Genomic DNA, 14,545 nt, shown 5'->3' on the forward strand with positions numbered 1-14,545 from the left:
CGGTATGACGGCTGCGTGGTCCCATGGTGTTTATACTTGCGTACTATTGTTTGTACAGATGAACGTGGTACCTTCAGGCGTTTGGAAATTGCTCCCAAGGATGAACCAGACTTGTGGAGGTATACCATTTTTTTCTGAGGTCTTGGCTGATTTCTTTTGATTTTCCCATGATGTCAAGCAAAGAGGCACTGAGTTTGAAGGTAGGCCTTGAAATACATCCACAGGTACACCTCCAATTGACTCAAATGATGTCAATTAGCCTATCAGAAGCTTCTAAAGCCATGGAATTTCTGGAATTTTCCAAGCTGTTTAAAGGCACAGTCAACTTAGTGTAGTAAACTTCTGACTCACTGGAATTGTGATACAGTGAAATAATCTGTCTGCAAACAATTGTTGGAAAAATTACTTGTGTCATGCACAAGGTAGATGTCCTAACCTGCTTGCCAAAAGTTAACAAAAAAGTTTTTTAACAAGACATTTGTGGAGTGGTTGAAAAATTAGTTTTCATGACTCCAACCTAAGTGTATGTAAACTTCCGACTTCAACTGTATATCATAACATGAATACACTAACTGTAAATCGCTCTGGACTAGAGTGTCTGCCAAGTGACTAAAATGTAAAAATGTGAATAGTTATTTAAATGATATGTTTGTGTTTTATTTTCAATAAATTAGCTAAAATTTCTAAAAACATGTTTTCACTTTACCAATCGAATCAAATTGTATTTGTCACGTGCGCTGAATACAAGTGTAGCCCTAACCGTGAAAAGCTTACTTACAAGCCCTTAACCAGCAATGCAGTTTTTAGACAATAGTTAAGAAAATATTTCCTAAATAAACTAAAGAAGAATAAAAAATAAAAAAAATAGTAACACAATAGAATAACAATAATGAGGCTATAATATACCGGTACCGAGTCAATGTGCGTACCGGTTAGCCGAGGTAATTTGTACATATAGGAAGGGGTAAGGCATAGATAATTAACAGCGAGAAGCAGCAGTGTAAAAACAAAAGGGAGGAGGGGGGGTCAATGTAAATAGTCCGGGTGGCCATTTTATTAATTGTTCAGCAGTTTTATGGCTTGGGGGTAGAAGCTGTTAAGGAGCCTTTTGGACCGAGACTTGGTGCTCCGGTACCGCATGCCGTGCGGTAGCAGAGAGAAAAGTTTATGACTTGGGTGATTGGGGTCTTTTTTTGGCCTGAACATTGTGGGTTATTGTGTGTAGACAGGTGAGAAAAAAATATATTGAATCCGTTTTGAATTTAGACTATAACACAAACATTTTTGGACTAAGACAAGGTGAATGAATACTTTCTGAAGGCACTGCAGACTGTACAAAGAAGAAACGAGGACTTGTATTTTGAAGTTCGAACCGCTCCGCTTCAACTCACTTTTTCCTGTTCGTCACTAGTTAACACAGCCACAAAGTCAAAAACCCGCCTATTTTTTTCAAATATTTTTTTTTACAATTAAAATATTATTTTAAACCTAATCCTAACAACCAAACGGTTGACTTGATGTCCAACCCTAACTTTAAAAGCCAAAATGCTAAACAAAATATATATTTTTATAGCCAATTTAGATTTTGTTGCTATGGTAACTGGTGGAAACCCTTTTTCCTATCCAACCGAACATCACTTCCGGTGTATTCACCGTGCGCGCTCTTAGTTTGTTGGAAGAAAGGCCGACACAGCTACAAATATGCAGTCCCCTCTTGTCAACATCGCTTTGTTGTCCTCTTATGTTTTATTTTCTCTGACTCATATTCAGAAGGTTGCAGCTGAGGCGAATGCGAGAGGTAAGACAGTCAAATGTAGCTTCGGTGGCAGCTCTGAAAACTAACGTTATTGTAACAATCATCAGGTCATGCTAACAAGATTCTTGCTTGCTAGCTGTTTGAGGGTCGTCACTAGTTACCACATCCACAAAGTCATACTTACGTCTAAACTCCGCCTATATTGAACATGTATCTAACTAAAATCTTGTTTTGAACCAAACCTTAACCACACTGCTAACATTATGCCAAATTCTATCTTAAATTAAGACCAACGAATTTTTGTTTACAGGAGTTTTTTGACGATAGAGCCAATTCTGACTTTGTGGCTGTGGTAAATAGTAACAACCCAGTTTGAGTTATCTAACTTTTAAAGCTTTATCAGCTTTGTGTTGTCGACGACACAATGTCTCGCCCGTAGGCTACCTGTATATTGCAAACAAACCTCACCCATGTCTCATTGGGTGTGGTGGTAATCTGATTAATCATGCTGTAATAATAGACCATTTATTTTTAGTATTACATTGTTATTGGGTTTAAAGCTCCAAGAACCGCATTTCACGTGACTTCGAAAATTGAAACAATTAATTGGTATACAGCCTTAATTGGTATACAGGCTAATGCCTGCAAAATCTTGTAAATGTTCCTTACAAGCCAGAATGTTGAATAAAATTACATACACATTTACTCTACCAGTTGTCTGTACTGTTTGTCCTTCAGCTGCTCGAAATTTGACATAAAATATCCACAGGAATGTATTGTTTACCTGACCTTTTAGAGAGCTGGTAGGGAGGTACTGTATATGATTTGGTTAGGCACCTTGGTAAAGTTAGTTTTATACAATATTCTCTCATCAATAGCTATTGAACCAAGCATGCCATGACAATGTTATATTTGGAATCAGGGGAGGATATTAAAAAATAAGTTTTGAGCAGTTGGACACACCGCAAAGACAACCGGTAGAGTATGTTTTTAAAATGTAATTTTATTAAACATGGCTTGTAATGAACATATACACAATTTTACTTTCAGGCTGTATATATCAATGAATTGGTTATTACAGCCTGATTAATCAGACTATGTGGCTAGCCCAATAATGGACTGAAGGATCCTAATGTTACTGCTTATAGTCCAAGGATCTTACCTGTTGTGTTTCGAGGCAAATACAAATTTCTAAACGTGAATCGATTCCTAATTACGGTACGGCTCTAAAAACATAAAGCCCTCTACTTTGTCCATATCACATCAAAATAATTTCACAAATGCTAAATATACACTGTTTTGAAACCCATTTTTAATACAGTATTTTTCAGTGACAACATGTTTGTGGCGTCAGTCTTCCGTTTACACACAGAGACGCACATGGCTTATTAACACTGTCTGTTTTCCATAAACAAGCACCGTGACATGAAGATCATGGCAGTGAGTGGGAACCGTAACCCTATTTAACTCGGCAAGTCAATTAAGAACAAATTCTTATTTACAATGACGGCCTACCCCGGCCAAACCCAGACGACGCTGGGCCAATTGTGCGACGCCCTATGTATGGGACTCCCAATCACGGGTGGTTGTGATACAGCTTGGAATCAAACCAGGGTCTGTAGTGATGCCACTAGCACTGAGATGCAGTGCCTTAGACCGCTGCGCCACTCGGGAGCCCCCCTCCGGTTTGACTTGGCAGTGTGACTCACATTTTTACACTGAAAAATATAAATGCAACAATTTCAAATATTTTTCTGAGTTACAGTTAATGTAAGGAAATCATTCAATTGAAATAAATTAATTAGGTCATAATCTATGGATTTCACATGACTGGAACAAAAACAGAAAACCAGTCAGTATCTGGTGTAACCACCATTTGCCTCATGCAACGCAACATCTCCTTCTCATTGAGTTGATCAGGCTGTTGATTGTGGCCTGTGGAATGTTGTCCCACTCCTCTTCAATGGCTGTGTGAAGTAGCTGGGTATTGGCGGGAACTGGAACACACCGTTGTACACGTCGATCCAGAGCATCCCAAACATGCTCTATGGGTAACATGTCTGGTGAGGATGCAGGCCACGGAAGAACTGGGACATTTTCAGCTTCCAGGAATTGTGTCCAGATCCTTGCGACATGGGGCCATGTATTATCATGCTGAAACATGAGGTGATGGCGGTGGATGAATGGAACGACAATGGGCCTCGGGATCTCATCACGGGATTCAAATTGCCATCAATAAAATGCAGCTGTGTGTGTTGGTACAGTTTGAAACCAGGATTCATCTGTGAAGAGCACACTTCTCCATCGTGCCAGTGGCCATCCAAGGTGTGCATTTGCCAACTGAAATCAGTTAAGACACAAGAACCGCAGTCAGGTCAAGACCTTGGTGACGACAAGCACCCAGATGAGCTAACCCCGAGACGGTTTCTGACATAAATTCTAAGGTCGTGCAAACCCACAGTTTGATCAGTTGTCTGGGTGGCTGGTCTCAGACGATCCCGCAGGTGAACGTGTCTGTTCTGAAAGCATTAGCTACAGACATGTAGAGTTAAGTGTCCTATTCAATCAATCCCAGCTAGCTGTGAGACTTACCAAATGATGCTGCCAATGTCCCAGTGTGAAATCTATAGTCAAATCCTGCACTGTAGCAAGCTGTCCTGCTAATGTCCACTAGTTCCTAAAATATCCATAAATGATAGACAAGCTTGCCATGGTTTTGCACTAGCTAGCTAGCGAAGATGCACAGTACATATGCCATGTTACCTGGCTAGTCTCTTAACAGGATAGCCTTCTAAAAAAAAAAAAAAAAAAAAAGTCACTTTTAATTTTGTTGTCAAAATGAAAACCTTCTCAATGAGGCTACTAGACATGCATTGTACGTGCATCTGGGCTGCCTGTCAGACTAACCATTTAATGTTTATTCATTGGCGACGCGTTACCAAGGCGACGGAACGCAGTAGTCAGATGAGGCGATTTTCAAACGTTAGAATATGCTTCTTTTAAAGCTGAGCATTAAAACAATCAAATAATTATTAAAAGCTGAGCTGTATTGTACATAATATTAAACAGCATATAAAGATGCGAAATAAGGTACATAAATGTATTATTTATTTTTATTTTATTTATTTCAAGGCTATAGCCTTGAAAGAAATACATTGAGAAGCATTTGCGAGTGTGACCCACTAGGCCGTTGGGCACAAAGTGCTCAGCATTTAAACATTTTTAGTTGCATTAAATAATCTATGCATTGCGCATATAGTCTGTGATTTACTTAGAATTAAATACAAATTAAACTCAATATAATTTAGTGGTCATTTTAAATCATTTTTATAAACACGAGTTTGGTCAGTTTGTGCCTTCAGGCTTCGTGGGATGGTAGAGCAGAGAATATCCTCTCCTGACTGTAGACCCACTGGGGATGCTAAACACCCTTTTGGCCACGCTTGGCAGAGATGCAGAGTTATTATTTTTTATTCTTCTGTAGGTAGGCCTAAAGGTTTTTATATATAATAACTAAATCAAAAAAAGAAAAGCTCCTTGAATGTGGGAATATGCCAGGCCCATTGGGCCAAAGTCAATTATACCATATTGTATAGATAATAGAACGGAAAATGAACAAAACTACAATGACACACTTAGTTATATACCCACCTTGTTCTTCTAGCATGTGCATGTAGGAAGTACACCATCATGTGTTCAGGATACGTGTCTTTTCAGATTCCACAATGGTTATTTTAGTTGTGGACACGACATCACCCTCTCTTGCGATGTAGTGTGGACACTAGAGGTCGACCGATTTAGGATTTTTCAACACCGATACCGATTATTGGAGGACCAAAAAAGCCGATACCGATTTAATTGGCCGATATTTTATTTATTTTAACTTAATATAATACATCAATAAAATCAATTTAGCCTCAAATAAATAATGAAACATGTTCAATTTGGTTTAAATAAGACAAAAACAAAGTGCTGGAGAAGAAAGTAAAAGTGCAATATGTGCCATGTAAGAAAGCTAACGTTTAAGTTCCTTGCTCAGAACATGAGAACATATGAAAGCTGGTGGTTCCTTTTAACATGAGTCTTCAATATTCCCAGGGAAGAAGTTTTAGGTTGTAGTTATTATAGGACTATTTCCCTCTATACCATTTGTATTTCATTAACCTTTGACTATTGGATGTTCTTATAGGCACTTTAGTATTGCCAGTGTAAAAGTATAGCTTCCGTCCCTCTCCTCGCTCCTCCCTGGGCTTGAACCAGCAACACAACGACAACAGCCACCATCGAAGCAGCGTTACCCATGCAGAGCAAGGGGAACAACTACTAGAAGGCTCAGAGCGAGTGACGTTTGAAACGCTATTAGCGCTCGCTAACTAGCTAGCCATTTCACTTCGGTTACACCAGCCTCATCTCGGGAGTTGATAGGCTTGAAGTCATAAACAGCGCAATGCTTGACGCACAACGAAGAGCTGCTGGCAAAACGCACGAAAGTACTGTTTGAATTAATGTTTACGCACCTGCTTCTGCCTACCACCGCTCAGTCAGATACTTAGATGCTTGTATGCTCAGTCAGATTATATGCAACGCAGGACACGCTAGATAATATCTAGTAATATCAACCATGTGTAGTTAACTAGTGATTATGATTGATTGTTTTTTTATAAGATAAGTTTAATGCTAGCTAGCAACTTACCTTGGCTTACTGCATTCGCGTAACAGGCGTGCAACGAGAGAGGCAGGTGGTTATTGCGTTGGACTCGTTAACTGTAAGGTTGCAAGATTGGATCCCCCGAGCTGACAAGGTGAAAATCTGTCGTTCTGCCCCTGAACGAGGCAGTTAACCCACCGTCTAGGCCGTCATTGAAAATAAGAATGTGTTCTTAACCGACTTGCCTAGTTAAATAAAGGTATAAAATAAAAATCGGCGCCGAAAAATACAGATTTCCGATTGTTATGAAAACTTGAAATCGGCCCTATTTAATCAGGCATTCAGATTAATCGGTCAACCTCTAATGGACAAGACACCTCTTGCTATTTGTCCTTGTCTTTGTAAGTCACCTTGATTTTAGCACCTGTGTGTTTTTAAAAATCATTTTTTTAATGAAAATATTTAGCGAACTCAAGGGGGCTTATTAGTAGCGCACAAGTAGACTACAAATGTATGCCATGAACTGGTGAAGTGAGCGTTACTGGAGCGAAGTTGGAGCGGGCCAGACGACCGGACGGAATCTTGCTCTACACTCCTATTGTAGAAGTGTATGGTACATCATTCTATTGGTATTACATTGTGTTTAACTGTTTAGAGGTATTCCAGGTCGTTGTGCTGTTTTAGCCCTGTACTGAAGATGACGGTGCTGTGGTTTAGAGGTATTCCAGTTCGTTGTAGCCCTGTACTGAAGATGACGGTGCTGTGGTTTAGAGGTATTCCAGTTCGTTGTAGCCCTGTACTGAAGATGACGGTGCTGTGGTTTAGAGGTATTCCAGTTCGTTATAGCCCTGTATTGAAGATGACGGTGCTGTGGTTTAGAGGTATTCCAGTTCGTTGTAGCCCTGTACTGAAGATGACAGTGCTGTGGTTTAGAGGTATTCCAGGTCGTTGTGCTGTTGTAGCCCTGTACTGAAGATGACGGTGATGTGGTTTAGAGGTATTCCAGTTCGTTGTAGCCCTGTACTGAAGATGACGGTGCTGTGGTTTAGAGGTATTCCAGGTCGTTGTGCTGTTGTAGCCCTGTACTGAAGATGACGGTGATGTGGTTTAGAGGTATTCCAGTTCGCTGTAGCCATGTACTGAAGATGACGTACAGTATAGTACAGTCATGTTGTATTGCGCTGAATGGTCCTGTATGGCATTAAGTCATCAGTCATGTTGTATTGTGCTGAATGCTCCTGTATGGCATTAAGTCAGTCATGTTGTAGTCATGCATGTTGTTTAAGGTGTGAGTTGGAGGTTGTATTCTGTCAGTCGCTAGTGACTATCTTCATTTATCTTCATGCAGTCTATCACAGTGCCGTCCGTTTTGTCACCAAAGCCCCATACACTACCCACCATTGTGACCTGTACGCTCTCGTTGGTTGGCCCTCGCTTCATACTCGTCGCCAAACCCACTGGCTACAGGTTATCTACAAGTCTCTGCTAGGTAAAGCCCCGTCTTATCTCAGCTCACTGGTCACCATAGCAGCACCCACTTGTAGCACGTGCTCCAGCAGGTATATCTCACTGGTCACCCCCAAAGCCAATTCCTACTTTGGTTGTCTTTGCTGCCAATGACTGGAACGAATTGCAACAATTTCTGAAGCTGGAGACTCACATCTCCCTCACTAGCTTTAAGCACCAGCTGTCAGAGCAGCTCACAGATCACTGCACCTGTACACAGCCCATCTGTAGACAGCCCACCTATCTATCTACCTCATTCCCATACTGTATTTATTTATATATTTATCTTGCTCCTTTGCACCCCAGTATCTCTACCTGCACATTCATCTTCTGCCGATCTACCATTCCAGTGTTTAATTGCTATATTGTAATTACTTCACCACCATGGCCTATTTATTTCCTTAGTGGGGGCTGGCTCTAACGTGTGTGTCCTCGGGTCAGGACTGGGGTCTGGCTCTAACGTGTGTCCTCGGGTCAGGACTGGGGGCTGGCTCTAACGTGTGTGTCCTCGGGTCAGGACTGGGGGCTGGCTCTAACGTGTGTGTGTGTGTGTGTGTGTGTGTGTGTGTCCTCGGGTCAGGACTGGGGGCTGGCTCTAACGTGTGTGTGTGTGTGTGTCCTCGGGTCAGGAATGGGGGCTGGCTCTAACGTGTGTGTGTGTGTCCTCGGCTCAGGGTCTTTCTCTCCTGTCATCTGCCTCATGCCTCTCTTCTGTGCCTCATAGTTCCCCTGTGAAACCTGTAAGGGAGTGTGTGTGTGTGTGTGTAAGGGAGACAGGAGAGATTCATGTTTGCGAAAGTTCCAAGGGTCAAGTATTGAAACAAACACCATGCAAGAGGCTGTGTCCTCTACTCACCAAGTTGTTTCTCTTGTGCTTCCAGTAGTCAGGTTGGAGTCTCGTCTGCTTCTCTTTTGTTCATTGGCCTCAAATGGTCTACATCTTTCTCTCGTTGTCTTCAAAATATTCACTACATGACCAAAAGTATGTGGACACCTGCTTGTCCAATGTCTCATTCTAAAATCATGGGCATTAATATGGAGTTGGTCCCCCCCCTTTGCTGCTATAACAGCCTCCACTCTTCTGGGAAGGCTTTCCACTAGATGTTGGAACATTGCTGCTATAACAGCCTCCACTCTTCTGGGAAGGTTTTCCACTAGATGTTGGAACATTGCTGCTATAACAGCCTCCACTCTTCTGGGAAGGCTTTCCACTTGTTGTGGGGACTTGCTTCCATTCAGTCACAAGAGCATTAGTGAGGTCAGGCACTCTCTAATTTCACCATGCAGCTATATCGACAAAGTATAATTTTTAAATGGAATCTTTATCTGAGACCTGGTTAGTTTGGCTACAATGTTCATAGTACACAAACCAACCTGCAGTCATATTATCAGCATAGTAAAATCAAGTTACCGGGAACAAAGCGTGCGAGATTCACTGTGTGCAGTTCCCAGCAATGATCCCCTCGTTTCTTTCAGCGAAGATAAAAGACCCACCCCATGTCCTAGTTAACCAGTTACGTAAACAGCTGACAGCCTGACACAATAACTGGACACTATCGAATGTGATTCTCCTCCCAGGGTTCGGAGACAACATCCACTGGAGGAGTCTGGACGATGGGAAGAAGGAGGCAGAGGCCAGGTGAGGATAAGTAACCCTCTGATATAAACACTTATCTGGAAGAGTTCATGGGGTTGTGTTCACTAGGAACCAAATGGAAGCAAACTCGTTTGAGTCTAAAGTTTACAGAAATGTTTCTGCCCCTTGTCCCGATCTAATGAATATATCCCGCCTCTCTTACAAGATAGATGTCAATTGTATGGAACCATTGGGGGAGTTTTGTGGCCAGTACTTTAAACAGGATGACTTTTATTCTCTTCACAGTGGTCTACCACTGATGGTTATCATTCACAAGACCTGGTGTGGAGCCTGCAAAGGTAAAGACCTTCCTCTTTTTATAATAACCTGATTTACATTTACCTTGCACAATGAAGCCATCATCACGTTCAGTTTTCTGCCTCCAGCTCTGAAGCCCAAGTTCGCCGAGTCCAAGGAGATCTCTGAGCTGGCTCACAACTTTGTCATGGTCAACCTGGAGGTGAGGATAATGGACTGTGTAACAAAATGTTTAAAAATACCCATCAAAATCTGTCAGTTTAAGCTAGAGGTTTTTTGTTGTTGCATCCCAATCCGCTTTCCACACCTGCGTTGAAAGGTGGCAGAGTTAGAGCCGTGGTTTGTCAAACGATGAGACCCCCCCCCTCCCCCCAAAAAATCTGTCTTCTCACCAAAGTATGCAGCATCTAAACGGTATGACCACTCTATGGAAAGGGGAGACTCTCGCAAACACCATGTTGTTCTCTGTTTTGCTCTACGATCCCCACAAGTGTCACGAGACTCCTCTGAAGGTAAACCCTTATAAACCCGTATAAACAAGTGGAAGTATGAAGGTAGTATTGTGCCAACAAAAATGAGGGGTTAAATATGTCCCCAAAAAATATATATATTTCCTGAGCTTTCTTATTTCACCTATATATAGGACAGACACTTCAAAAGCTTATTTCTTATGATACATTTAAAAAAAACTTTTTGTTGTTGTTGCCATTTATGAATGTTATTATTTGTGTTTCTATGGGCTAAAGGCCAAATAAAATATTTTCTACCTAAAGGGGTCCTAAAATTTACGTTGTGTTATAAAGTAACCACATATACAGTGCATTCAGAAAGTATTCAGACCCCTTGACTTTTTTCACATTTTGTTACGTTAATGCCTTATGTATTAAATTATTATTTGTCCTTTTCAATCTGCACACAGTATCCCAATGACAAAGCAAAAACAGGTTTTTAGAAATGTTTTAAAACGCATACAAAATTAACAGATACCTTATTTACGTAAGTATTCAGACCCTTTGCTATGAAACTCGAAATTGACCTCAGGTGCATCCTGTTTCCATTGATCATCCTTGAGATGTTTCTACAACTTGATTGGAGTCCACTTGTGGTAAATTCAATTGATTGGACATGATTTGGAAAGGCACACACCCGTCATATATAAGGTCCCACAGTTGACGGTGCAGGTCAGAGCAAAAAACCAAGCCATGAGGTCGAAGGAATTGTCCGTAGAGCTCCGAGACAGGATTGTGTCAAGGCACAGATCTGGGGAAGGGTACTATAAAACATTTCTGCAGCATTGAAGGCCCTGAAAACACAGTTTGGAACCACCAAAACTCTTCTTAGAGCTGGCCAACCCGCCAAACTGAACAATCGAGGGAGAAGGGCCTTGGTCAGGGAGGTGACCAAGAACCCTACGGTCACTCTGAAAGAGCTCCAGAGTTCCTCTGTAGATGGGAGAACGTTCCAGAAGGACAACCATCTCTGCAGCACTCCACCAATCAGGCCTTTATGGTAGAGTGGCCAGACAGAAGCCATTCCTCAGTAAAAGGCACAGGACAGCCTGCTTCGAGTTCGCCAAAAGGCACCTAAAGACTCTCAGACCATGAGAAAAATATTATCTGGTCTGATGCAACCAAGATTGAACTTTTGGCCTGAATGACGAGCGTCACGTCTGGAGGAAACCTGGCACCATCTCTACGGTGAAGCATGGTGATGGCAGCATCAAGCTGTGGGCATGTTTTTCAGTGGCAGGGACTGGGAGACTAGTAAGGATTGTGGGAAAGGTAAATGGAGAAAAGTATGAGAGCTCCTTGACGAGAACCTGCTCCAGAGCGCCCAGGACCTCGGACTGGGGCGAAGGTTCACCTTCCAACAGGACTACGACCCTAAGCACACAGCCAAGACAACGCAGGAGTGGCTTCGTGGACAAGTCTCTGAATGTCCTTCAGTGTCGCAGCCAGAGCCCGGACTTTAACCAGATCAAACATCTCTGGAGAGACCTGAAAATAGCTGTGCAGTGACGCTCCCCATTCAACCTGACAGAGCTTGAGAGGATCTGCAGAGAAGAATGGGAGAAACTCCCCAAATACAGGTGTCCCAAGCTTGTAGCATCATACCCAAGAAGACTCGAGGCTGTAATCGCTCCCAAAGGTGCTTCAACAAAGTTCTGAGTAAAGGGTCTGAATACTTATGTAAATGTGATATTTCAGGCCTCCCGAGTGGTGCAGCGGTTTAAGGCAGTGCTTGAGGCGTCACTACAGGTCCGGGTTCGATCCCAGGCTGTGTTGCGGCCGGCCCCGACCGGGAGACCCGTGAGGCGCATCATTGGCCCAGCATCGTCCGGTTAGGCCGGCCTGGATGTCCTTGTCCCATCGCGCTCTAGCGACTCCTGTGGCGGGCCGGGCACAAAGCACGCTGACACGGTCGCCAGTTGGACGGTGTTTCCTCCGACACATTGGTGCGGCTGACTTCCGGGTTAAGAGAGCAGCGTGTCAAGAAGCAGTGCGGCTTGGCGGGGTCGTGTTTCGGAGGACGCATGGCTGTTAACCTTCTCCTATCCCGAGTCCGTAGGGGAGTTGCAGCGAAGGGACAAGACTGTACCTACCAATTTGGATATCACGAAAAAGGGGTAGAAAATACTAAGTGGAAAAAATATATTTTCATGGGGTATTGTGTGTAGATTGAGAGGGAAAAAAATACTTAATCTATTTTAGAATAAGGCTGTAACGTAACAAAATGTGGGTATAGTCTGAATACACTGTAGTACAGGTCCCTATGTCACTACTATTATGAATTAATACTAAATGATGTTCTTAGGATGAGGAGGAGCCTAAAGATGAGGCATACAGTCCTGATGGTGGATACATCCCCAGGATAATGTTCCTAGGTAAGAACCCCTACAGTCCTGGTGGTGGAGACTGTTGCTAGGTAAGAGGTAAGAACCCCTACAGTCCTGGTGGTGGAGACATCCCCAGGATACTGTTGCTAGGTAAGAACCCCTATAGTCCTGGTGGTGGAGACATCCCCAGGATACTGTTGCTAGGTAAGAACCCCTATAGTCCTGGTGGTGGAGACATCCCCAGGATACTGTTGCTAGGTAAGAACCCCTATAGTCTTGGTGGTGGAGACATCCCCAGGATACTGCTCCTAGGTCTCTACATAACAAGTTATTCTTTGAGAGCCTACTAAAAAGCCTACTGTCTCTACATTCCTGTTCCTTTCTACCCCATAGACCCCAGTGGTAAAGTCCACCCTGAGATCACCAACAAAAACGGAAACCCGAACTACAAGTACTTTTACAGCAACGCAGACCAAGGTGAGAATCACATATTATAGGTTGATGGTTGAATCATTACAGTTCCTTGCTTAGGTCCATCTTCTGACTGCTCTTTTTCCCCCTGTGTGTGTCTGCAGTTGTGTCTGCTATGAAACAAGCTCAGGAGAAGTTGACAGGAGATGCCTTCAGGACCCACATTGAAGACGAGCTGTAAAGGTGGTAGGATAGGTGGGGAGAGAAGGCTGCAGAGTTCAACCCGAAGTGTCCACTCGTTCACTTCACTATCACATGCTTGCTGCACTCCCAAGGCTTTTTAAACACAAGTGAGCAGGTGTACATTTCAGGGCTCTCTTTCCATCAGTGTGCCATTAGGTTGATGCTTCCACTTTCTCTCCTCACCCTTAACCGGTTGAAAGTCACTGTCCAGAAACCAACTCTTTAAAAAAAAATAAAAGGTTTTACATTTGTTTCAGTACCTCACAATCCGTAAGACCACAACACTCTAGTTGTTTCAACTGTATAGTATTCTATAGAGTGTGTGAATGAATGGGAGTCCCATCTTGGTCAACCAAAGCAAACCGTCCATCTGACACATAGGGGCACAAGTTTAGTTTCTCCATCTAACTTGTTTTTTTAATGGTCAACTTTCTGATTGAATCCATCCACATAGACATTTAATTTGCGGTTGAATACGGGGCCATATAACAACTCTGTTGAAGTTGATCAACAGAACAGCTGGACCCATACACTGTCCTGCATTTTAAAACACACACTTACATTACACACGAGACTTCAGACGGTAAGAGTTCTCTTTCAGCGTTAACGTGCTTCCAACGGTTCATTTTTGAAACACTCGCTCCGTCAATGTATACAAGGGGCCTAGAATTCTCTTTTTTTTTTTCATAGGGGATTTCTTTTAAAATCAGTATATCAATAAAATGTTGAATCCAGCCATTTTTATCTGGGGCAAAATGTTAAATGGCTAAAAATGATTTTGCTTCGTGTGGACCCCCCCCCCCCCCCCCCCAAGCGGCTCATTATTCTGAATGAGGAGACCAAACTGCTTTCTGTGAAGAATAGAAGGAACACTAGATGTACTGATAAGTCTTGTCATGCTGTATTTTATTTTATTTTTTACATGTATGTACACAGCCAAGTGTTAATAAAGTTTGTTGGGTGGAATGTTTTGGAATGTTCTGAGTGGAATGTTCTGGGTGAAGCTAATGTAGTATTTGTCTACACCAATATGACGACTTCAATGCTCGTGCAAGTCGCCCAGGATAAGGACGTGTGTGTGAAATGACAATTTAGCTAATGCTTTTATCCAAAGCGACTTGGGGCTCTATTCAATCTGGATCGTGAACTAGAAATAAAAGGTGGTTTTGCGACATCGCCTTTTCATTTGAATTTCGCCGTAACCTTTAACCTCTGATACGGCCTTAGTCTGGGCATTCACCACGTACAGAA

At 42.5% G+C, this 14,545-nt stretch overlaps 1 protein-coding gene across 1 annotated transcript; it reads left to right on the plus strand.

Moving 5' to 3' along the window:
* Positions 1-1,660: 1,660 nt before the first annotated feature.
* txndc12 (thioredoxin domain containing 12 (endoplasmic reticulum)) lies at positions 1,661-14,264 on the plus strand. The gene is made up of 7 exons (XM_036966531.2): positions 1,661-1,798; positions 9,489-9,549; positions 9,793-9,845; positions 9,933-10,006; positions 12,619-12,688; positions 13,034-13,117; positions 13,216-14,264. The coding sequence occupies exons 1-7, from the start codon at positions 1,702-1,704 to the stop codon at positions 13,290-13,292; spliced, it is 516 nt and encodes a 171-aa protein (XP_036822426.1). The 5' UTR covers positions 1,661-1,701; the 3' UTR covers positions 13,293-14,264.
* The last annotated feature ends 281 nt before the right edge of the window (positions 14,265-14,545 follow it).

The sequence above is a fragment of the Oncorhynchus mykiss genome, chromosome 28 (genome assembly GCF_057628025.1).
Source record: "Oncorhynchus mykiss isolate SJ-2025 chromosome 28, ASM5762802v1, whole genome shotgun sequence".
Taxonomy (NCBI): domain Eukaryota; kingdom Metazoa; phylum Chordata; class Actinopteri; order Salmoniformes; family Salmonidae; genus Oncorhynchus; species Oncorhynchus mykiss.

Bases quoted from the DNA above. Each gene is read 5' to 3' on its own strand.
- txndc12 (XM_036966531.2), top strand. From the start codon at position 1,702: ATGCAGTCCCCTCTTGTCAACATCGCTTTGTTGTCCTCTTATGTTTTA. The intron at 9,550-9,792 runs GTGAGGATAAGT...TTCTCTTCACAG, and splicing joins AAGAAGGAGGCAGAGGCCAG to TGGTCTACCACTGATGGTTA. The intron at 9,846-9,932 runs GTAAAGACCTTC...TTCTGCCTCCAG, and splicing joins CTGGTGTGGAGCCTGCAAAG to CTCTGAAGCCCAAGTTCGCC.